The sequence below is a fragment of the Poeciliopsis prolifica genome, unplaced genomic scaffold (assembly GCF_027474105.1).
Source record: "Poeciliopsis prolifica strain line A6 unplaced genomic scaffold, Auburn_PproV2 SCAFFOLD096, whole genome shotgun sequence".
Classification (NCBI taxonomy): domain Eukaryota; kingdom Metazoa; phylum Chordata; class Actinopteri; order Cyprinodontiformes; family Poeciliidae; genus Poeciliopsis; species Poeciliopsis prolifica.
Genome location: NW_026562471.1, coordinates 366595 through 392428, shown reverse-complemented (window position 1 = coordinate 392428; position 25834 = coordinate 366595). Strand labels below are relative to the sequence as shown.

Sequence of the window (25834 nt, the reverse complement as noted above, 5' to 3'; positions counted from 1 at the left end):
TTCTTAAGCATGTGACTCATAAAACGGCGGGTTTCATTTTGCAGATGAATGGAAATAAATATGGTTTTGATAACTTTATTGAGACAGATGAGTCGAACTTTTTAGTCTCTGATCTTCCCCGCTTTTTCTTTTAACACCATAAAGCTTAACAGATGAGAAAACATGTAGAACATTTTCTATCACCATTAACTGTCCAGTATATTACTACAGGAGAGAATACATTTTAATTTCTGCGTCTGCCATTATCTGCATCTCCTGTCTATTTTCCCATTGATATCAAACGTATATGTGATTATGTAGGAAAAGTTATTTCATTCTTAACTCTTTATTTCTCCAAGTTAGCAGGGGGATGCATTTTTTGGCAAAGCAAGTTATTCACCTGCCAATATTTGCATGTCCCGTTTTTCAGTTCGAAAGGCGTCATTCAAATATAAAAGTATACCAATTGCTCAGAGGATATGTCAGGTAGAAAATTTCATCTAACACATTACCATCAAATATTTCCACACTGCAGGGCATGCATTTTCTGGCAAGGGACATTTGAAGGCTGCTGAAGTCCTTCCTCACCTGGTGTCACTGACTATTTGATCTTATGCATTCATTATGTCACAACAAAGGGTAACTCAGCAAAAATTATTCCTAAAGAATCTATCTCTTAAGTACACATTCACCAATCTGTCTCAGTTGGGCTTCTTGGCAATCCTGGTGGTACCACTTGTTACATAAGCAATCTGAAAATGACATGCGTACGGACATCATGGGGAAGTTGCACTTCACTCAATTGCTTTCACAATAAACATTTACCAAGCAAAGAGAAGCAGAATGTTATTCATTACCAAATCTGAATTACAGTTAGCTTCTCTGATTATAGGCTTTGTAATTTTATCATAACTCATCTGTTGTAATGCTTCAGTCATGAATTGTAGAGCTTAGCAACAAGATATGCATTTTTACTAGAAGAGAGAAAAAGATGTTGTACAGTTTTGTTAGAGAAATTATGATATGTTAATCAAATATTCGTTATTCTCATGTACCCTTATAGTATTATCTTTCTTTTGTTTAATATCATAGGATTTAGAATGTTTCTATATTGTTGATTTGCTCTGATTTCTTTCTCAGAAGGCCTCTCTGATGGAGAGCAGACACAGGTCATCTCTTGGTGAAGAGTTCTGCTTCGCTGAGTTGCTGGAATGCTATAAAACTGTCACTGTGAAGAATCACATGTATATTCTGCTAGACTTTGTGTTAGGAACGAGATTATCTAGTCCAGGATCATTTGTGTATTAGTTAGTAAATGACAATTAGCGCTGTAGCTGTGTGATGAATTGTTTCCCCTCCCTTTAGAGCTACAGCGTCCTTGTGATTAGGGATCCTAAAACAATAAAAAGCGTGGGGCGTACAAATGTGCTTTAGAGCGGTAGGAGATTGTTACTGAAGCACATCTCTGTTCGTTCTCCTCGCGAGTAGCAAGAATACTGACTCTGTTTGTCTTTTCTGTCTATGTTAAATCAACAGGTGTTAACCTTAACAAGTTTTTATTTCCTTTCTGTGTAAATATTTATTAGAAAGGAGAATAATCCAAAGCAGTCCAAAAGTCACGGTTGAACTTTTCCTCTCAGCAGGCCTCAGGTTTCCAGGAAAATGTTTAAGAAGTCTTCTGTGGCACCTTGACTGTCACCTGAAACAAGAAGAACATTTCATCTTTCACTCGTCCCGTAGCCTGGAAAACAGCAACCCCCTGTTCTACGCTTTGCTTCATGCAGAGTCTCCAGGCCCTCGGCTATTGAGGACAGACTGACGGCTGGAGGTGTGAACTGTGAAACCATTAGATCTGATTTTACACTATTTTAATTGCTAAAAATAGCTAACAGTCGGCCCTGACTTATGGAATGCAACAGCTCAACTATGAGCTCTACAAGTTGTTTGCATGTCAAATGGTATATAAACTTAATATTTCTCTGGTCATACATTGCTTCAGTAAGGTTAAATGCATCCTTGTTTTACTGCATTTCAGTGGAGATCTGCTGCTCCAGAAAGCAAGTCTCATGCTTTGTTTTGAGGCTCTGTCAGTCTGTCAACATGAATAAAAAGGTTTGAAAGAATCATTTTTAGTAAGATCTTGTTTGAGGCAGATTATCATACCAAAGTCTAAACTCCTTGGCCTGATGACGGCAACTTCTGTGTAGGGGTTAGTCGGGACAGTCCTATGACTAACGGACAGATGGACGGAACTAGTGCCAAGCAATTGTCAGTGGAGTTAAATAAAGTTTATTTATTTTTTTAAATAAATAAACTTTATTTCTTTATTTAAAAAAATAAATAAAGTTCCCACCAAAGAAATAACATAATATTTTATTGAACTGCCTTTAGCCTTGACACCAGCACACACTTGCTGTGACATTGTTTTGACTAGATTTATTTGCAGCCAGTTCTGTATTCATTTTCACCAAGCCCTTACATTGATGATGGTAGAGTCTGACCACTGTGAAAAGTTCTCCAGCACATCCCAAAGATTCTCTGGCCAATCAATGTGTGAAAATTATGTCTCATGCTCCTTGAGCCACATTTTCAATTCAAGCCTGTCGAATCCTGGCATCTTGATGCATTGTCATCTTGGAATATCACCGTGACATCAAGGAAGAAGAAATCCATTGATGGAATAACCTGATCATTCAGTATATTCAGATAGCCATCTGGACTCTGAACACATACTGTTGCTGACCCCAGACATGACTAACTACAGCAACGTGGAACCACAGCACACACTTGTACATTGGCTGCTTGGCATGATGGGTAATCACTTCACCTGCCTCTCTGCTTACCCAGATGCACCTGTCACTCTGGAACAAGGTAAATCTGGAGCAACAGAAAAGGTCATGTGGTTTGAGTCCAGAGTTTGATCTTTATGCTCCCTAGCAGATTGAAGCCTCTGTCAGGTTAGCCTCAATGATTTGTGGTTTTCTTAAGGATACACAGCTGCTCATTTCCAATCCCTTAAGTTCTTTACATTGTGCATGTGAAAATGCTCTTTCACTATTAAACATAGCCATACTCTATTTTTCCTTCAATTTGATTTTAAGTGTTTAAGTGATTACAGATCACAACCATACAGGATATTTTTCCAGCCTCATTTCTTCCTCAGAGACAAATGGCCCCCTTTATCCTTCCTGTTTTAATAATGTGTTGGTCAGTTCTGAACCTAATTTCAGTAGGCTTTGCAATCTCCTTAGATGCCAACGATTTGATGCCTCTCAAACAGATTGATATCATTTCCATGATCATGGCATGTGTCTTTCAACAATTTACATTTTGTTTTGATAAAAGTATTTACTAAGTCAAGGTTAGCTGGACCTGAATTCACCTTTCAGAAAGAATCACTGATTCTGATGTTATAAAGTTGGATGTTTAATCAGGTTCATGTGAACATTTAGTTTCACTTTCCTTTGAAATTCCTCCTCAAGTAGATTCCATGTTTTTTTATGTTCTTACTTGACTTGTTTAATCATCAAAAATATGTCAGTGTGGTTATTAATATTTTCTTAGTGACTCCATCCTGTACAGTCAGTTTTTATTAATACTCTAAGAATGAAGACTGAAAGAATGACCCTTCAGATAGACTTGTTAGATCAAGACTAAGATTTTTTTTAATTAATTTTATTTCTATTTCTCAAATAGCTGATGAATTGCTACAGTTAATGGTTCGCCATTTATAAGTCCATCAATTCTCTACCTGTTGGTCAACCCATTGCTTCATTTCTAAGACTCCTCCCTCCACACCTTGTCTGCTCCAACCACCACCAGGCCAATTCAGACTTGATGCACTCATTACTAGTTTTCAGGATATGATGCGCGTGTTGGGTAATTACCGTTTTCACTTCTGTGTAGGCTTCCAGTCCATACTCTCCCAACTCTCTGCCATTACCTGAGGCTTTGTAGCCTCCAAATGGAGCCTGGGAAGCAAACACGTTGTAACAGTTTATCCTGCAGAAAGAGGGGAAAAAAAAGTCATTTTAGATGCATATTATATTTGACCTACTTTTAGCAGCAAGTTGAAGAAAGTTGAGGAGCTCCAGTTTACATTGCATTTTTTGTTTGCCAAAATATATTGGCATGTACCAGTGCATTCATACTGAGCTCTGGACTTTGACTGGGCTATTGAAATTGATTTGTTTGACATCAAAGACTTGGTGTCATTGTTCGGTTGATAACCAAGTTGACCTGGCTGACAGACAGCCTCTCCCACTGGACAAGTTGTCAAAAACATTTGGTGTTTTATAGTTAATCTCCAAAACTATAAATGGACTATCATCCCAAACTGATGACCAACACAAACTATTTGTCTATATTTAATGCGGTTTCCCTTTCATGCCACATCACTAATATTAGAACATAAATCAGACACAGCAACACCTGCTTTGCACTGTAACAACAACAGAATCATTAAGAAAAACCTGATGAAATAGTGCTGGACAAAAGTTATGGGGCCTGAAACTTAAAAGTTTGTTGACCAACCTTTGGAGGTAATCCCTGCAATCAAAGGATTTCTGTAACCGTCAATGAGACTTCTGTACCTGTCCACAGATATTCTGGTCCAATCTTTGTGGACAAACTGTTCCAGTCATCTCAGTTTTGAAGGATGCCTTCTCCAGACGAGAGTAAACTACGTTCTTCTCTTGATCTGCTTCATTTTTGCGTCTGTGAACATAGAACTGATGTGTCTTGCCAAGAAGCTCCAGTTTTGTCTGATCTGTCATTTTCCCAGAAGCTTTGTGGTTTGTCAACATGTATTGTGGAAAATTTCACCCTTGCTTTTTTATGCATTGTTTTCTTCTTTGGTCATCTCCCACGACGTTTACTTTGGCTCAAACAATGATGGAAAACCTGATGTGTGTGATCTTACTCTAACGTACCTTGACCTTGGAGTTCACCTTTTATTTCTTTGAAGGTTGTTCTGGGCTCTTTGCTCACCATTCATTTTATCCTTCTCTCCATTTTTACTCTCACAACCAGGGAGGTTAGCAACAGTCTAGAGGCCCTGTAACTTCTGAATAATCTCTGTAGTCAGAAGAGCATCAAGCTGTTTGGAGACGCTCTAATAGTCATTACCTCTAACTTGCTGCTCTATGATTATCTTTCTAATCTCCTAGGACAGCCCTCACTTCCTGTGGTCCATGTTCAGTGTGCAACACACCATGTCACCAAACAGAACAGGGACAACTGATCACTATTTAAATAGGCCAACTGACTGATTACAACCTAGAAAACACCGGGAATGCTTAGTGGTCTCGCCTTAGTTAACATGTGTCAAGAAAACCTGAGATCATCCCACTTCCCCATGCTGGAGATTTTAGTTTAAACATAACAATAAATAAAGTTACCTTTAAAATTAGTCACACAAGTAACCTCTACCCAACAGTAGACTTAAACTTCAATAAAATAAAGATTATTGAAGAAATATTATTTGGTTGTGTGTGTTTTTGTCTTCTGCAAACGTTGCTTTAATTCTACTTCTTTTTTCTATCTAATCATAAGAAATCATAGTCAGAGAGAGAGATGAGACACGAAGAGCAGGTTTCCTGAAAAAAGAGGAAGTAAGATGTATAAAAATAGCTGAGACCAGTCCTTATTTAAAAATATAAAAATTTTAAAGGATGGAATCTAAACATTTTGAGTAATTACATAAGAATCAAAGTAAAACACTTATATTAATAATGGTTTACTTATAACAATACTTACACTTGTGGGAACACTTACAAGTGAAACAAGCGACTGTAACTTTGGATCAAATAATTACAATAATAGATTATTCTTTGTTTCTTTTCAGAACATCTGTAATACCTCACATTATGATTATAATAAGAGTAATAAGTTGTGGTTATCACAAAATTATAAATGAATGTTTTCAAAGAACTAAAAGGGTTATGAATGTGATTTTGACATTGAACTTGAATGGTGTAAAATGTGTAACTGCAATGAAAGATCACAGATGTGTTGGAGGTAGATAGTTCCCCTTTTACCTCTAACCTTTCACCTACTAACAGGAGAGCAGAGATGATCAACGCCTTATTTGGACATAGATGGTTGAACAACTTAAACATTTCAAGGAAAAGCCAAGAGAGGAACATTGAGCAACCCTGAGACATTAGCCAAGACATCAGGACATAATGTCTCAAAGACAGTGATGGATATGAGTTTATCTGTCCAAACAAGTTACCCAATGAAACAAGCACAGCAACAGTGTTAGCCAATGCAAATGCACCAAAAGCGGGTATAAACCCTATATAAGGTGAGAGCAAAAGAGGAATCTTTGGTTGGATCCTCCAGGCAGCTTCGAGCCAAGACCGAGATGGACAAAGAACTCTGCAGCTGAAGAAGAGCCAGAGACACAGAGCCGAAGACTGTCCTGCACATGGGGACCAACCCATCAGCCCCGCAACATGTGGCTTCAAATCGCACTTCTCTCATAGGCTGGGTTCAGACCCCAAAGACTCCAAAGACAAAGATGAAGACCCCAAAGGAAAAGATGAAGAACTGGTGCCTGCCTTGCCTACATCTCAGCGGATCAGAAACATGTCTCTGTTAATCTTTTCTAGAGGTACCATCATTTTTGTCCATTAGTTTTTTTTAATGATTCTGTTGAATTATTAAACAATGATTAAACATCAAAACCAATGTCTGAATATCATTGGTTCATTTTCAGTGTATTTTATTTTATTACCTTTAGTCAACTTAGTTATTTTCGTAACTTTTGTGGGTTTTTCATTTATTAACAGAGAGGTACCAACAACTTTATCTACATACACACCACACTTTGTAGCTGGCCTTTCCTTTCATTTATACAATTTTTCTAAATAATTTCACACTATCTGATTGGCAATAACTTTATGTCCCTCACCAAGCAAATTAATGATTTAAGGTTGGCTTAGATAAGTCTTCAGAAAAGACCCACATACCACACTGTGCCAGCCCGGAGCCCACTGGACACATAGTTCGCTTTGTCAATGTCAGTTGTGAAAACTGAAGCTGCAAGTCCATATTTGGTGTCGTTGGCTCTGGTTATAACCTCCTCCAATGTTTTAAATTTAAAGATCTGCATCACTGGACCAAAAATCTAGAAAAAAACACAAACAGAAAAATAGAAGTAAATGTTCAGCCAGGCCAAAGTAAATCATGACATAGTCTCAATGAGCTATGTGGGTATGTGGATGGATGATGATTAACACTGTTGGGGGAGGGGGGGGACTTCAGTTAAACATCCCACAATCCTGTACTGCATTATGATCCCATCAAATGCATGACCCCCTCCTGAAACGCATATCCAAACAAGATGGAAATAAACATTTGTCAATGTGGGCCCAGTTTTAATTAGTGGACTGGTACAGATATGTTGGCTAATATAGAGTTTGATGCAGAAACATCATGCATCCCTAGTTTCCTAAATCATTGAAGAAAAAGTGGCTCCCATCACAAGAGGTGTAGAGATTAACAGAGTAGGGGGACAGAAAGTGGATGTGCCAGCCAGTAGCCCACTGGACACATGGCCCATACCTCCACCTCACAGCGCAGTGGAAGGAACATGTGGTCAGTCATTAAATTAAATCTGAAGATCTGGTGGAATTTAAAATTGCTCAAATTATGTTTAAGGCCTCAAATTAACTTCTACCTGAGCTCAAACAGAGCATGTTTTGTAAAATAAGGAGGCTATAACTTTCAGAGATTACTCAAACCTAAGAGCTTTTGTATTTCAATTTATGGTGTAAAATCATGGAACAACTTCAATGAGGAGTTAAAAAAGTCAAAATCTAATACAATTTAAGAAGGTCGTTTTCACAAGATATAGAAATATAGGTGAGCATTAGCACAAATAAGATATATGTAAATTAAAGCTAACACATATGAGTGTGTGTGTGTGTGTGTGTGTGTGTGTGTGTGTGTGTGTGTGTGTGTGTGTGTGTGTGTGTGTGTGTGTGTGTGTGTGTGTGTGTGTGTATGGATGTATATATTGACATGTAAACCCAGATAAAATGGAACATTAATTTTTTTATTTGTTTTAATAATGAGGGTCCATCTGAATATGTTGTACGAGTTTATGGGGGAGGAGCTCATAAGTTTCTTACTTCTTTCTCCTTTTTGAGCATGTTAAGATTATTGTGTCACAAAAAATATGAATTTTGCATTCCTTGTTCATGTGTGTTAACTTATACTTCTATCATGTTTGAAATAACTCTATAAATGCTCCTCCTTTTAAAGGAGGCAGAACTGATGAAAGAGGGTAGAGGGTGGAGTAAAACTTTCACCACTCGTGACAGGACTTGAAAATACAACCGTTTGCCTGCATCTCTTCATCCATGTCAAAGCAGAGCATGGAGATCTCAGGAAACATACAAGCCTGGAGGAGAAACCCAAAGCATAGTACACCGATTAGCCAGCCATCCACACCACTCTACCTCCTCCCTGGCAATGATCATGTTGTCCTGGACATCTCCAAACACTGTAGGCTGGATGAAGTAACCTCTGTCTGCTGCCACTCCTCCTCCACACATCAGCTTGGCACCTTCTCTCTTCCCACTGCTGATGTAGCCCAGAATCTTGTTGAACTGCTCCTGATCTACCTGGAAACATCACAGAAGGAACAGCATGTCAAGGTTATACTAAAGTCAATGAACTTCAAAAGGCCCTGAATGCTTTTGGGGAAAATCCGGTCTGTCCCGGACAGACGGCATCCATCCCACTTTGGATGCAGCAGCTCTTTTCTAGGAATCTGGTTAAACAATGACAGTTCTAGTTCCAGAGCAAGAAAGAGTCTCAGTTTAACACACTTCTCTACAGCTTCTGACCATCTTCATAGCTACAGTTCAGATTTAACATTGAATCCCTAGTTTTCCTCATTGTGGTTGCAACTTGTTTGTTGCTTATCCTCTATCAGGGCTTAACTCTCAATTTTTACAACTTGCTTTCTTTGGTTCATCACTGATAACTAGCACAATATTTACTGCTCATAAATTTTACATGCAACAATCTGCATACAATATGCAAGTAGGTTGCTTAAATTTTTAGCTTACTGAAATGTCTGTCTATACGGGCAACACTCAAAAGCAACATATAAAATATACATGCAAAATGGCATCCAGCTGATTTTTGTAAAAGTGGACAGCAGGACTGACAGTTGGTTGCAGGAACTAGATAACCTAACAATGATAATCTTCGGGCCTTCTTAAACAGACACACCCTGCCACACCAATCAGCTAGATTCTATTCTCTCTCCTGCTGTACTTCTTGTGTTGCAGTTCTGTTTTTATTGGTTGTTGTTGTGTTTTCAGTCAGCCAATGAAAAGAGAAGCAGTTCTCGGAGGAGGTATTGGGGTTTTGGCTGCCTCTTTCTACCTGTGCAAGAACTAGATAACAAGGTCAGAAAAAAAGTTAGTAGTATAGAAAGATACATTTATTTATGGGATAAAGTGGGAGTGGTAAGCCACTGCATTCAATTTGACACGTCCTCCTCGTGCTCCCATGACATGGCTCGACCAAAGGGTGTGTTTAGTTCACACTAAACGCATCCTTTGAGCGTCAGGTGGGCCTGGTTTACTTTCAAAGTCTAGTGGAGGTGTCGAGGGCCCGCCATGGTGTGATTTGAAGCGTTTGGCGTGTCAAGTGCATCCGACAAATAAACAGGTGTTAGAACACCAGCAGTGGAAAATGACGGCTGGAGCAATTTTAACACATCCGACGTGCCTCCACATAGACTCTGAATGTAAACCAGACCAGCGAAACACTAGGTGTAGGGTTAGGGTAAGGCAAAGTGTCAAGTGTCTGCATTCAAAGTGCACATGCGTTGAACTTGAAGTGTTGGATGCACCATTAGGGTGATTTTAGCAGGGTGAACGCCACTGCGCTGCTCTCCTCCTCCTGTGACATACATCTGCATGGATCGGCAGGTATGCGTCAACTGACTGTCAGTTTATTGCAGTTTGATGACTAAGCAAATTTAATAGGTCTTTCCTGTATCTCTTTAATCGCTGAACTTCCGTGCTCTCAACTGTCTTTATGTCCGGACTCCGGTGGCTGGCTTACGACTCATTAAAGTTGGGTTTAATGAAAGATGGGTTTAGTAACCGGCCACAAGCTGGGAGTGCAGACAAATCACATCGCTGACGCCTCTGAGCGTTGCCTCTCACGCTGTCTGAAGTTTACCTTGGCACGCGCCTCCTTTCACTTCAACTGGACACATGATGACCTGTATGGATATTTACATCAACCTCATCATGAGCACTTCAGAGAGTGGAGGAGCTTTTGCGCTTGCATCACTCTGTTTTTTTTTTATTTCCAGTTACACAATGCATCAAACCATATCAAATGCTTTGTCTCCTTAAGTCAGCCTGAGTGAACAGATCGAAAAATCTCGTCCAACAAACTTGAGCAACCAAAACAGTTTCTGTGGCGATCATTAAAAACTCAATAGACAAAAAGTGGAAGAGTTACTAAAGGCACATTCGCAGCATTGAATTAAATCTCCTGTTTGTTGCGCATGTCTGCAGCAGATTTAATTAATCATACAGGGCCGGTCCACGGCTGCATCAAGCCTTGAGCAGAATTTGGCTTGGGAATCCCTCTGGCTGCTATGATCATCAGCACCTCTAACAGCATTTCAACATAAATTTAGTCAAATTTAGGAGAGGGGGAGCAGTTTAATTGGCCAGTCTAAAAAGCAATCAGTGATAATTGTGGTTTACTGAATGTGAACAAATAGAGCCCAAACTGAAAAAGATTAAACTCACAGCATCAGATTTTAGCTATAGTACAAAAAAATCTGAAATTAAAATTTTAAACAACTTCAAATCTTTTAATTTATCCATGCTGAAACCATTAAATCAAATCAAATTTAGCAGCATTGATACTCTGCAAGTCAGTGACTTGATGCAATCTCCTGTGTTTCATTAGACACCAAATGTTTAAACTAATTTGAATATAAAATAAGTTTAAATCACTGAGCAACATTAAGCTCAGTTACTTAATGTTACTTAGCTGATGTGTGACTGAACTGAAATGACTTTTGTTGTGAAATGTGGCAATATAAATATACTGAATTTTACTAAGAGTTTGTGTTACCTGAGGGCCCTGCTCAGTCTTGAAGTCAAACGGGTCTCCCACCACTCTCTTTTCAGCACGTGCCACACTGCGCTCCACAAACTCATCGTAGACATCTGATTGGACGAAAACTCGAGAGCCAGCACAGCAACACTGGCCTTGATTGAAAAACAGGCCAACGTGGGACTGCTCCACAGCATTTTCCACTAAAAAATCATTCAAAAAGATTAGGCAGCAACTTTAATGTGATCATGACAGGCTGTCAGAAAAAATATTATGCAAAAAACAAAACAGTGAATATGTTTGAATTTAGCACAGAGTGGTTTAAAAAGGTAATTGTGTGAACACACTAACAACTTAAGTACAACGGAGTAAAATGAATACATACAGTTGGCATCAGACAGAATGATATTTGGACTCTTTCCTCCCAGTTCCAATGTAACTTTCTTCAAGTTACTGCTGCCTGCTGCCTGTTGGATCAGATGACCCACCTGACAGAAAAATCAATTTGAAGATGAAACAAGATTATGCAAAAATTCATTAAATGAAAAACAAAAATTAACCTGCAACATGTGAACCTATTAAAACCCTTCTCCTTTACCCTACACCAAAATAAATCTTAACTGATGAACCCTTCAGAACCCTTCAGCCTGAAGTTGCTGCTGATCCTCTCCTCTTCATCTCCTGTCTGAATTTAAATAGCCTACAGAAACTGATTCAAGTTGATTCTTGTTTGGAGGCAGTATAAGACTAGCCTCAAATACTTTCACTGAAAATCGGTGGCATTAATATTCTCAGGTTCCCTAATGAATTCAAGCTTCACAGATCCCTGTTTTATGGGCTTTCTCACTACTCTGCCTCTGCATGGATGTCCATGTGTGTGTTCAAATACATGCTGAAAATATGAAAGTACAACTCACCTATGACCCATTCACTGTGATTTTGTAGAAAGTGAAAGATAAATAGAACTCCACCCATTGAGTCATTTCATCTTTGGCCATTGGGACCAGCTGTGTGACTAGTTTAGGGTGAAATCTCTTATCCAAATAAAGACACCAGCATACGGATTTATCTAAACACACACTAGTCAGTGTTGGATCAATCCGTGCTTTCAATATTGAAGAGGTGATTTATAAAGCATTTAAAGGGGACATATCATGAAAAATTCACTTGCCATCTATTATGTTTTACTAACAGCTAAGCTAAAAGCTAACCCGTACAGATTGCCGCTTCCTTCACTGCTGCTCACCAACGTACGCTCCCTGGAAAACAAAATGGACTATCTCAAGCTGGAGCTACACTCAAAGCTGGAAACAAGAAACTGCTGTGCCATTGTCCTCACTGAAACATGGCTCAGTGCATCGGTCCCAGATAGCGCAGTTAGCCTGGACGGGCTAACAGCATTCAGAGCCGACAGAAGCGGTGCTCTCACAGGTAAAACCCGAGGGGGTGGCGTTTCCATCTACACGAAGAACAGCTGGTGTAACAACGCTTCCAGGGTCTCCAGTCTCTGCTCTATAGACATTGAACTCCTGACTGTGAGATGTCGACCCTTTTATCTGCCACGTGAATTCACCAGCGTCACCATTGTTGCTGTTTACATCCCACCCAGCGCCAACACGAAGCAAGCCTCAGTGTTCTCTACAACAACATCACGGACATGCAAGCCACACAACCGGAAGGTGTTTTTATTGTTGCTGGCGACTTCAACCAGGCCAACATGAAGACCGTGCTTCCAAACTTTCACCAACATGTGGACTTTGCTACTAGAGGGGAGAACACTCTGGACCTTGTCTACACCAACATAAAGAAGGCCTACAGAGCAGCACCCCGCCCCCACCTGGGCTCCTCAGACCATCTCTCTGTCATGCTAATTCCTGCATACCATCAGAGAGAGACCTGCAGTGAAGAAGGTGAGAGTATGGCCTGAGGGCGCCATGTCTGCACTGCAGGACTGTTTTGAGTGCACTGAATGGGGCATCTTCAAGGAAGCAGCAACAGACAACCAGCGCACCAACGTGGAGGAGTACGCTGCATCTGTATCCGACTATATCAGTTGGTGCATGAAAAAAGAGACAGCAACAAAAACAATAGTCACTCGGGCAAACCAGAAACCTTGGATGACCAAGGAGTGGGAACGAAGCTGAGAGAACGCAATGCTGCTTTCAGATCTGGTGATGCTGCGGCTCTCAGGTCTGCGAGGGTCAACCTGAACCGGACCATCAGAGACGCTAAGCGAGCCCACAGCCGGAAAATCCAGGGTCTCTTCCAGGACTCCAACAACACCAGGAAACTGTGGCAGGGCATCCAGTCTATCACAGACTACAAACCCACACCTCCATCCTGCCAGACCGACACTGGCTTCCTCAACGAGCTCAACAACTTCTTCGGAAGATTTGAGGAGCTGAACAATAACCCTGTGAGGAAAGCGACGCCACTCCCCGATGAACAGGCGCTCAGACTAGAAACATCAGCAGTGCGGAAGGTTCTGAGGAAGGTCAACGCGCGGAAAGCTGCAGGTCCGGACAACATTCCAGGTCTGCTAATCAAGGAATGCTCGGACCAGCTGGCCCACGTGCTCACCGACATCTTCAACACGTCCCTGGACCAGGCTGTCGTCCCACGGTGCTTCAAGTCTGCCACTGTCGTTCCGGTCCCGAAGTCAACCACCATCACATGCCTTAATGACTTCCACCCCGTCGCACTGACATCCACCATCATGAAGTGCTTGGAAAGACTTGTTAAGGACCACATCATCTCCACGCTCCCCCCATCACACGACCCTTTCCAGTTTGCATACCAGTCCAAGCGCAGTGCTGAGGATGCAGTCTCCACTGCTCTCCACCTGAGCCTGGAGCATCTGGAGGAGAACACCCACGTGCGGATGCTGTTCCTGGACTTCAGCTCAGCGTTCAACACCATCATCCCCCAAGACCTGGTGGGCAAACTGGGCCCCTTAGGAATTAACACCCCCCTCTGCAACTGGCTACTGGACTTCCTCACTGACAGAACCCAGGCTGTCAGAATGGAGAAACAACACCTCCGATGTCATCACCCTGAACACCGGCACCCCTCAGGGCTGTGTCCTGAGCCCCCTGCTGTTCACCCTGATGACCCACGACTGCCGTCCACACTTCAGTACGCATCCTGAAGTACGCGGACGACACCACAGTGGTGGGCCTCATCCGGGACAACAACGAGACGGCCTATAGGGAGGAGGTGCGGCATCTGGTGGACTGGTGCAGAGGAAACAACCTGATCCTGAATGTCAACAAGACCAAGGAGATCATCGTAGACTTCAGGAAATCCAGACCCACCCACACACCACTCCTCATCAACGACTCAGCTGTGGAGGTCGTCAGCAGCACCAAGTTCCTGGGGGTGCACATCAACAACAACCTCAGCTGGTCTCCCCACATCTCCTCACTGGTGAAGAAGGACCAGCAGCGCATGCACTTCCTGCGTCGGATGAAGAGAGCATCCCTCCCGCCCCCCATCCTTCAGACCTTCTACAGAGGGACCATCGAGAGCCAACTGACCAGCTACATCTCCATCTGGTCTGGGAGCTGCAGGGCCTCTGACTGGAAGTCTCTACAGAGGGTGGTGAGGACAGGGGAGAAGATCACGGGGGCTCTGCTCCCTGCATCAAGGACATCGCAGAGAGGCGCTGCCTATCTCGCGCTCACCAGATCCTCTCCGATTCCACCCACCCCAACCATGGACTGTTTTCCCCCCTGGCGTCTGGAAGAAGGTTCCGCAGCATCTTGTGCAGAACAACCAGACTACTGAACAGTTTCTTCCCCGGGCCATCAGACTGCTTAACGCCACATAACACCCTCCACACACTCACAAACCAAATCACCCCCCATGGACATGGTCGATACATGCACTTTAGTTAGTTTTTTTCACAACACTGAACCTGTGTATTCTATGGCACTTGTATTGTATTTATTTATTTATTGGGTAGTATAAGGTTTTAGCTCTGCTACACTGGTAGCCAAGTAACGACATTTCGTTGTCAAGATTCACCTTGAGTTTTTTTTTGTACAATGACAATAAAGGAAGTCTAAGTCTATAATGTCACCACATTTGCTGTGGATTTGCTAAACAAGGTAATTGACTTCCATCTAATCAGTTTTGTGAATCTGCCATGTTTTCCTTTGCAGTGATTTTATAGTCCAACTTTAGCTATGCATAAGCCAAGTCAAACTGTTTGGTTCCAGGGTGTATTAAACAACAGGATTCCAAGACACCTCTTCAAAGTGTCTGGTTAAAATAGATTTTTCTTGGAAATGTCCAAGAAAGTCTGGGTGTTTTAGCACGTAGGGGCAAGTGTTTGGCAACCTACGCCAATATCAAGAAGAATTACACAAAATACTTTGTCTAATTGAGGCATCAGTTCCTCCTGTCTACTGAAACCACATACATAGCAAAGCAGTAAACTCTTAATGCTAAAATGACAAAGATTACTTTAGACATTAATTTTGTGTGTTGTTAATGACATACTGGCCATTGGTTTGATAGCAGCATTGAACCTTCTCACAGCACTGTGTGCTAGCTTTAGCTGCCTCCTGCAGGTTCGTCGTCTTTATTCTGTTGCTCTAAGTCACACTCTGCCTTCAACATGTATGGATGGTGGATGGTTATTGACATCTTTAATAAGCTTTGATAGCAGAAATTTGATTATCTACCTCCAGAGAAACTTTTTATCCCAAACTACAAAATGGTTGAATGGGCATGAAGCGTCTAATTTGCATAAAAATCAAAAGAAAACGCAGCAAAGCTAAATTATCTAAAACATCTCAGAACATGGGGTAAACAAGGGTCTGTGGAGATAAAACCAGGCAACCCACTTCCTCCATTATTATTATTATTATGAGTGAATGATTTACATAAAATCTGAAAAGAAAGGATTTAAAAGCATAACATTTCCACTTAATTTGTTTACCCCAGCATTGTGTCCTGATTTCTGATTGCATATACTTGTTTCAACTTCCCAGTTTTACTAATATATAAACTGTCAGCAAACCCGAGTTGATCTACTAACTCAATCAGCTTTATCGTGCCACCAATGAAAATCTTCAATGCTGTAGGTTAATTAGGCCAGACACTACAAAGAAAGCCTAGATGTGCTGGGCTGGCGTCACCTAATCCTTTGGTGTAATTCTATGGCAAAGCTTAAGTAGAAGAAACAAAATAATCTACAAAAAAGTATAAATACAGAAGCAAGGCATGGCGAGTAAATGAAGATTTAGCCCATGCACCAGCAGCAGCATTATGTGGAGGTCTCCTCATTGAGGAAAGTCTGTCTGTAAACAGAATTGCTCAAGACGGCTGCCAGACGTGAACTTTTCTACCTAAGGCTGTCCACCGGAGGACAGGACCGGATTTTTCTTAGATCCAGATGTGAACAGAACCTTCTGACAAATGTACCTCTGTGGACCCAGTAAAGGCCACCTTGTCAACATCCATGTGGTTGGCAATGGCTGCACCAGCTGTTGGTCCCATTCCAGGCAAGATATTGACCACGCCTTCAGGAAATCCAACCTTAACACAAAGGTTCAACACAAATCTAAATGACCATTTGCATTTTTATTTTCAGCACAGAAGAGAAAAAAAAGTCTTAGTCTTTAATAGGTCTGCGTGAGATGCCTCGTTCCGTTGTTCTTTCCCCTCCTAATTTGTGCTTCCTAAACTCAGTAACTTTTAGCGTTTTGAGCAATGTCATTTCTACATGGTGTAACTCTGGCTAACTGCCTAAATATTACATTAGTATTGAAAATGCATGTTTCAAACTCGTGGAATATATTAGCCAACAAATATTGCACTCCAAACAGTCCTTTGTGATATTAATATTGCAATGACACCATTCACAATGTTGTGCAGCCTTAGTCTTTAGGTGGTGTTCAGGTAAAGGTGACTGTAAAACAATAAAAAGTGAAATACCTCTTTAATAAGACTGGCCACATAGAGTGCTGTGAGTGGTGTTTGCTCAGCTACTTTCATCACAACAGTATTACCAGTTGCTAAGGCTGGCCCAAGTTTCCAGGCCTGCATCACCAGAGGGAAGTTCCACTGCAGCAAAGTAGAAAAATACAATCAGAAGAGTCTTTGCAGACAGCACCAAGTTACCTTACTGACATTTTTATTGGTACCTTCACAGCTCAATGAAACAAAATGTCATCTCAACTGGAAAATGACTCAATTAAAATCACCCGCTATGCACCTGAATCTCTTTTTAGTATGCAAGAGGAAAATAAAGGATTAGATGTTTATTTCAGAAAGATGTTAAGTAGGTACAGAGCAGAAAATAAAACAAACAAGCTACAGGACATCATTGTATCAGATGTATATTAAAGGAAGAATTCACATGTCAACATTTTACCCTTCAAGTACATTTCTGTCAACAGTTCATTTAGTTATGGGTTAAAAATGAGCAAGGAATAAATACAAATGAATTAAATGATTGGAAAAGACTCGGTATTGACAATTTCAGTGAATCTCTAAAGAAACTGGTCACATACATTGTTCAGAGATGATTTTGATAGACTCTTTCACGTCAAACATCTTCAAAGTTCTCAGGGTTTATTCTATGTACTGGGATCTTCAGTTTTTTGTTAGGATACAAGTCAGGTACTTTACTTTGCCATTCTTTTCTCTGAAACCATTGCAGTTTTCTTGACGATGCATTTTGAACATGTTTTTACCCGAGTCTTATCAAGAATCTCCTGGAAAATTTATCTGTACATTCGTATATCGGTCATAAGAAGTTATCCAGTTCCATCTGCTGTAAAACGACACACATTGTCTTGCTCCATCATATAAACTCAATTTTTGACATGGTATTTATAGGATATTGAAACATTCTTCCTCCGAATATGTCGTGCCCAAAGACACCCACACCATTTGGTCGTTAGAACAGGTGTGCCGTGCACAGAGGCTGCAGTCCTCAAAGTGGCTGCCACAGAAAAGATTCTGGGTCTTAGGCCATTTTAAGCCCCTTCTTTCTTCACCATTTTTCCTCTTTGATTAATTTTCAATAGAGGCCTTAGTGTCAAACATAAGTAGTGTCCTTTCCACTTGATTTTTCAAGGTGTCAAAATATACGTGATAAGCGATAACATTAATATCGGCCCAAATTTTCATATCGGTGCATCCCTAGTTTTAAATACACAGAAATAAATAATACATATAAAACATACATACAGGTATTATCTGTCCACAGACTCCAACAGGTTCATGTCTGGTATAGGTGAAGTAATCGCCATCAACAGGGATGGTCTTCCCCTCCCATTTGTCTGCCCAACCTGCATAGTACCTAAACACAGCAAATACTCCATTGCAGTATCTACCATATTGTGCAACACAGATTTCATCAGGGGTTTTTTGTTTTTATTTTAATCAGATGTCAGCTCTGGAAGTAAAATTTGCACAAACACTCAAAATGTCTTTCAGCTTATGTACTACGAAATCTTCACACCCATTCAGCCATTTTGTAGTTTGGGATAAAAAGTTTCTCTGGAGGTAGATAATCATATTTCTGCTATCAATGAAATACTATAAAATCTTTCATAGAACGCACTACACTGAACAAGGATGTTACAAATAGATTTTTCTCAAACAGACATGTCCAAACTTCAGCAGAGATTTTATTTGATGACTGTCTACATGCTTTGTCTGCCAGACTTTTGACCAAAAAAGTCTAAGGCCTAAATGGAACAGACATCTGTGCCCAACTTTGCCTTCTCAGTGAAATCATAAGTGGATTTTCTTTTTACAAAGAAAAGAAGACTTAACGGTGCAGTATTACCAGTATGTGTTTTCCTGGCACATTATGCTATAAAATGGCATTACCAAGTAACTATGTTAGCTTCACTTGTTAAAAGAAATGCTGTATATATCAACTCTAACATAGAAGAAATTTTACTTTGTAATTTAACACCTTGAATTTGGGCCTCTATCTCTTTAAAAGCTCCTGCTCTTTCTGAAACCTGGGCTTCAAACAGGCAGTCATCACACGGCTCTTCTGTTAATCCTCTAACCACCGTATCCGTTTTTCACTGAAAAGTAGCTGGCATGAGATCAGCAGACACACCATTCCACTAGGAGACTGCTGTGGAAATTCTGTTATCAGAGAATGAGAGTCTGTTTCAATAATTAGAGAAAGATCAATATTTGTGTTTCTTTATTTAAAGGCAAAAAAAGTGTTCAAAGACCCGTCTGACCGAACAGTCAGCAGACGAGCCCTGAACAACACAACACATGATTATATAGTTACAGCAAAACCTCCACGAGTTTTTGTCCTGATGCAGCTGTCACTCACCTCATTGGAGGTTCATTTGAAAAGTTGAACTAAAAATACTTATAGTTAAACTTTTCTCATTCTTTTTCAAGCTGACGAGGATCCCAACAGAAACTTCTAGTCCTTCTTTATCAGTAACTCATAGTTGCAGGGTCTCACACTTACATAGTATCCATGAAAAAAAACCCCATAAAACTATGAACCCAAACTTGGGTAAAGTTAAAATGAAATAAAGAAAGAAAGTTAAGTAAGGTTAACATGAAATTTTCTATTACACACCTGACTAGTCTGAAGGAGCTGCTTCAGGGGAAAGCTGCTCTGTGAGGCAGAAGCTCTGATGTTACAATTACAATGAAACCAAACCAGCTTTAAATTGACCAGTCTTGAAAACAAATAAATAAAAACCTTTCATAAAAACATTGTTTGGGGGCTTCTTACCGGAGACATTTCACAACCAAGGGTAAATCAGCCATATAGGCGATGACATACGGCTTCCCGTTGTCCAAGGTCTCCAGTTCCTGACGGAAGAACATAGTTTCACATACAAAGGTGGCTTTTTGTCAAGTAGAAGCTCACTATCTAAAAGCTTTATTATCATTTAAGTAACTGGTTGGCAAAAATGTCAGTTTCTGAACATGATACTGATAATATGTTTCTCTCATTTTCTTAGAATGAAAAGGGAACCACTTTCAAATGCAAATGGTGGATATTTTAGTATTGAACCCAATTCTTGTCCAAGTGCGAAAAAAAAAATCAAAACTATTTACCAACAATTAAAATCCAGCACTAAACTGCATTCTGCTTAAAACACCTTCATTAGAAAGTTTAGAGAGGATATTTTTCAGAAGTCACAAGATTACATTTTCTTAAAACTAATTTGGTAAAACTAAAAAGAGAGGCTGCTAACTGATCTGACGGTGGCTTCACTCTGTATTGTCATTGTGATTTTAGGATTTATGACTTTAGTCTTAGCAAAAACAGATTCCATCCAGAGAAACTTTAATCTGATTATTTCTATACTAACAGAACAACAACTTCAAACTATGAGACTGAGGCTGTTTGCTGTAGACCCTTATGCCAATTTCATACATATTCAAAATCTAAATTCATGAAAACAAATATAACTGTACTAGACTACTAGAAGTAAGAACATCGCCAGACATTTGTTCAAAAGCTGTTTAACTGTTGTAAATATGAACTCACAGCGAGGTAGGCAGAATCTCTTTCAATAGCGTCGGCTAATTTGTAAAGAAGCCTGCCCCGATCAGATGCATCCATACGGCGCCAAGGTGAGCCCAGCCTAAAGGCGTTACGTGCAGCCTTCACTGCCTTATCTACATCTGCCTGAAAAAGGAGAAGCAGTTCATTTTTACCACAAGGCTTGAGGTACTGTTTAACAATAAAAAAACAGAAGACAAAAAACTGGTTGTGCAGTGACATTTTCTGCTTTCTGACAGGAAACACAGCAGGATTACAAGAACCCCAGAAAACTTTCTGTAAAGGCCCTCCCCTGATCTGAAACCGAGTCGCTGAGCCGATCTGAGGCTTTCAGGATAAATGGTTTGTTCAGCAAGTTCTGGGTCCTGTCCCGATTGGACATGCTTGGAAAACCTTCAAACGGGGGACCTTGATCCTGAACTACCTCAACTGACTCATGAGAGAAGCAGCCGCTGTGCAATAAGCTCCTCATCCCTCATTCTGGCTGACTTAATATTTTCTGTATTTTTAACAATATCTAATTAAAAAGGAGAACAAATGAAAATAAAACATTGTAACTCACACAAAGTGCATCTTCTTCCTGTCATTTACCTTATCAGCCTCTGCAACCTGGCAGATGATTTCTCCAGTGGATGGATTGATCGTTGGAAACGTTTTCCCACTCACAGCTTCCTGCCATTCGTTATTAATAAACAGCTGAAACACAATACACCATTTAGAGAGTTCAACTTAATACTTAATACTCTGATATTTCAAAAACTACAAAGTGACTAAATAGTTCACAAAAAAAAAGAAAATTAAAGCTTTCACATCTTCCATAAAACATACTTGATTACATATCCTGTTGGTCAATGTTTTCTACCTTGATGAGCATAGTGTAGATTTGTCTAAGAAATAGAGATTTGGACAGAGGCGCCCATCTGTTTCACTGCCCAGCCCCCAGCACCTGGCCTGCCGTAAACCCACATGGCTGAAATAGTTCTACAGTCCAGTCCTAATACTCAAAATGCACACTAAGCTCCTCTATGAAGTGTTGACTCAGTCGAAGTGAGCAGATTACAAGCATGCAAAAATTTGAGCATTGGGACAGTACACCCCTGTGTCATAACTTTGACATCTAAAATGGCGGAACTGGTCACTGTTTAGGGATTCATGCTGCTCAAAAGTACAACAACAACAAAACAAAAATAAATAAATAAACAAGATAAAAAATGAATTTTAAATGTGCAGTAAAGGTACTGCACATTTTGCATTCTGAAGTCATTGCTGGACATTTAACTGTTCAAATGTGTTTTGTTATTACTTGCTGGATATAGAGCAAAATTTGATGTAATCACACATGTTCAGTAGAGTGAAATAAAAATGATTTGAATACTTCCCATTTGAAAAGTGATTTTTTTGTTCCTCTTTTGTGACAGATGCAGCTTGCTCTGTGAACAGATATATACACTCCTGATCAAAATCTTAAGACCAGTCAAAAAATTGCAAGAATTTGCATTTAGCATTATTGGATCTTAAGAAGGTTCTAAGTAGAGCTTCACAATGTTAAAAGAAGAAATCAGCATAAGAGACAAAAACATTTGAGCGGGGAATTAATTGAAAACTGCATTTATACTCAAACATGATTTTTTCAGCTGATCAAAAGTTTAAGACCATAGCTCAAAAAACCTCCAAAACCCCCCAAAACAGAAATCAAAGTGCCAAAAAAAGGACTCAGTAATGAGTAGCTCCACCATTCTTGTTGATGACGTCAAACAATCGTTTAGGCATGCTTGATGCCAGTGTTTCCAGGAGGCTAGTGGGAACATTGCTCCAAGTGTTGAAGATGGCTTCACGAAGGGCATCCACTGTCTGGAACTGATGTCCATTTTTGTAAACTTCCCTTGCCATCCATCCCCAAATGTTCTCAATTGGGTTTAGATCCGGGGAACATGCAGGATGGTCCAAAAGAGAGATGTTATTCTCTTGGAAGAACTGCTTTGTCAGGCGGGCGTTGTGAACTGCAGCGTTGTCCTGTTGAAAAACCCAATCATTACCACACAGACGAGGGCCCTCAGTCATGAGGGATGCCCGCTGCAACATCTCCACATAGCCAGCTGCTGTTTGACGCCCCTGCACAACCTGAAGCTCCATTGTTCTATTGAAGGAAAACGCACCCCAAATCATGATGGCGCCCCCACCACTGTGCCGTGTAGAAAACATCTCAGGTGGGATCTCCCTGTCATGCCAGTAACGTTGGAAGCCATCAGGATCATCAAGCCAAAACTTTTTCTCATCAGAGAAGACTTCTTCCTTTCAATGTCCCATGTTTGGTGCACCCTTGCAAAGTCCAAACGGGCAATTCTGTGGCGTTGAACAAGACATGGCCTTTGAAGACGTTTTTGTTTCTGAAGCCCTTCCCTTGCAGATGCCGTCTGATGGTTATCGGGCTGCAGTCGGCATCAGTAATGGCTTTAATTTGGGTAGAGGATCGTCCCTTGTCTTGACGGACAGCCAATCGGATCCTGCGGTTCAGAGCTGGTGAAATTTTTTTGGGTCTACCGCTTGACTTTTTTGTTCCATAACCCTCAGGATCATTTAAAAAATGCAAAATGACTGTCTTACTGCGTCCAACCTCAGCAGCAATGGCACGTTGTGAGAGGCCTTGCTTATGCAGCTCAACAATCCTGCCACGTTCAAAGTCAGTGAACTTTTTTGCTTTTGCCATCTGGAGGTCTTGACAGTGTAAAGACTTCATAGAACATGACATGGAATCCAGATTTTTGCACAGCTTTTGGCTTTTAAAGACTATGGTCTTAAACTTTTGATCAGCTGAAAAAATCATGTTTGAGTGTAAATGCAGTTTTCAGAAAATTCCCCGCTCAAATGTTTTTGTCTCTTGCACTAATATTTTCTTTTAACATTGTGAAGCTCTACTTAGAATCTTCTTAAGATTCAATAGTGCAAAATGCAAATTCTTGCAATTTTTTGACTGGTCTTAAGATTTTGATCAGGAGTGTATATATATAGATAGATATATATATATATATAAGTAAAAAGTATATGTATCTGTATGTATATACAGATACATATACTTTTTAAATGTCTGATTTAAGCAACTTTTTAAAATCAGACATTTTCTGATTTTCTGATTTAAAAAGTGGCTAAATCAGACATTTTCTCCAGAACATTGGCTGTCTGCCACAACTCTCTGTGTGGTTGCTGCTGGCACCCATCAGTCAGAATTCTGACTTTTTTTTCTGGGCTACTGATTTATTTTTTTTTATTTTTTTTAACCTTTTCTGAGCCACTGAAAAAAAAATTCTCTGACATTTTTTCCAGTGGCCCCAATCCTCTTCTGTACTATTAAACACAGTTTAATTAAAACGAAATTTTTAATAGTCATATATGTAATATTTTAACGTATAAGGACAACATGGTCCACAAACAATGTATTTTGTCCTGATTAAAGTGGTTTGACTCCAAGCAATTACTTGTTTACAGTAGTAACAAACTAAAGCCATTTATAAATGTTTCCAAGCTGCCCGTCATGTAAACTTAAAACATGAAGACAGCAGCTTAACGAAAGTCAGGTAGAAAATAAAATAAAAGTTACCGCCATTTTTTACTAAATGAAACAGACGAAACGAAACTTCCACAGGTTGGCTGTATGGATGTGAAATCTCCTGAGTAAGCAGTGTCGAAACATCGATCTGCGCATGCGCATTACCACAATGTAGGACGGATTGGTGGCACTTAGAACAACCTTAACCCACAGAATATCTCTACCAACAAACATATTCTACCAATATATCTTGGTGGAATATGTCTGCATCAGCCTGACTCGTGTCGACTTTCCGTTAAAAAACAAAAATAGGTCAAGCGAAGTTTTTCCCACTGCGACTCCTACTGTTCATATTTGGAACCACGTTTGTTACTTCTTGCCAATACTGACGCACACAGTCAGTGTGTGAAGAATGAAGAGTCGTTGCTCTGACCAGAGATGATAAACTGGAAACCGGGTCACTTCCTGAAGAGTCGCTGCTCCTCTACCGAACTTTACCTGCACTGGGCGTTTCCACAAACAACAGGGTTGGAATTTGAACTTCTGACCTCTCATCTGCCCTCAACATGTTTCTACAGAAATATTTTCTTAAGTCAAATCGGAAACATTGCCGTTCCCTGCAGCAGCATGAACTCCACTGCACAAACTATCCATACTGTGGTCCAGTCCATTTCGGAGCCACGCAGTATTTTTGCAGTTTGTAGTTTTTTTCCTGTCCAGCAGCTACTAACTTTACCTTGTTGAAATGGACCTCAGGCTGAGCGCTCGGAACCGGAACAGCGGTCCCATAGTAGCAGACTGAGGGTCGGATCAGGCTGGTGACACCCCGGGAAAGCACGGTACGGAGCATGACGAGTCTTCCTGTCCGGATCAACCCAGTCTGAATGCGGGCCAGACCAAGTCCACCTAGCCACAGCAGACAGAACGGGGCGGGACGGACCGCATCACAGACCCAAACCATATTTGGAAATGGGATGGGTGCATTCCGGAAATGAAGGGGGCGCTATTTCCTATATTATCTGCGATGGTCTCCCGTTTTTAGTTATTTTTTTTTTTATCTGTGACATCTTGATCTTTAGGACGGAGTTCCACTCTCAGTATGCGATTGAACGTCTCCTCTATATTTATTTCCGCACAACTCATAGTTCTTCATACATTGTGTAACTTTCTGTGTACTTCTGCATCTGTTCCCTAATTGCTTCTTTTGGGGTCTCCTCCTGCCCCTAGTGGCATGGAGGTGGTAACGCTACTAACATACAGAACTAAATTAGAATACCGCAAAATCTTTATTGTTAATTATTAATTCCGGCATTAATTACACCGTAAAAGCAACGTTTTCTAATTAAACACCATACTTTTTTCATTTTCTAATTAAATAATTTGAACAAGACCTTATAGTGGGGCCACTTTCACTGAATGGCCAACCTGTTGAAACTGGCAAATTTTAAATATTAAGGGTCATTCCTGAACTGTCAGCTCAACTTTACTGAAAATACAGACTATATTTTTAAGAAATGCTCACAAAATCTCTATCTCTTAAGAGGATTTAATGAACTTGTACAGAAGTCTTTCAGAACAATACACTCACTGACCATTTGATTAGGTACACATTGCTATTACTGGGTTGGACCCCCTTTTGCCATCAGAATTGCCATAATCCTGGCAGAGATTCAACAAAATACTAC

At 40.4% G+C, this 25834-nt stretch overlaps 1 protein-coding gene across 1 annotated transcript; it reads right to left on the bottom strand.

Moving 5' to 3' along the window:
• Window positions 1-61: 61 nt before the first annotated feature.
• Window positions 62-25076, bottom strand: LOC129353754 (aldehyde dehydrogenase, mitochondrial-like). Its single transcript, XM_055023138.1, has 13 exons — window positions 24886-25076; window positions 21197-21301; window positions 20591-20731; window positions 19826-19905; window positions 18292-18403; window positions 17032-17160; window positions 16519-16632; window positions 11474-11576; window positions 11107-11291; window positions 8448-8612; window positions 6954-7111; window positions 3867-3981; window positions 62-1678 (listed from the first exon to the last, which is right to left on the bottom strand). Exons 1-13 carry the CDS (start codon window positions 24997-24999, stop codon window positions 1646-1648), a joined length of 1554 nt encoding a protein of 517 aa, XP_054879113.1. The 5' UTR covers window positions 25000-25076; the 3' UTR covers window positions 62-1645.
• Window positions 25077-25834: the final 758 nt, after the last annotated feature.

Bases quoted from the DNA above. Each gene is read 5' to 3' on its own strand.
- LOC129353754 (XM_055023138.1), bottom strand. From the start codon at position 24,999: ATGCTCCGTACCGTGCTTTCCCGGGGTGTCACCAGCCTGATCCGACCC. The intron at 21,302-24,885 runs GTAAAGTTAGTA...ATTGTGTTTCAG, and splicing joins CTGAGGTCCATTTCAACAAG to CTGTTTATTAATAACGAATG. The intron at 19,906-20,590 runs GTGAGTTCATAT...TTCTTCCGTCAG, and splicing joins GAGATTCTGCCTACCTCGCT to GAACTGGAGACCTTGGACAA.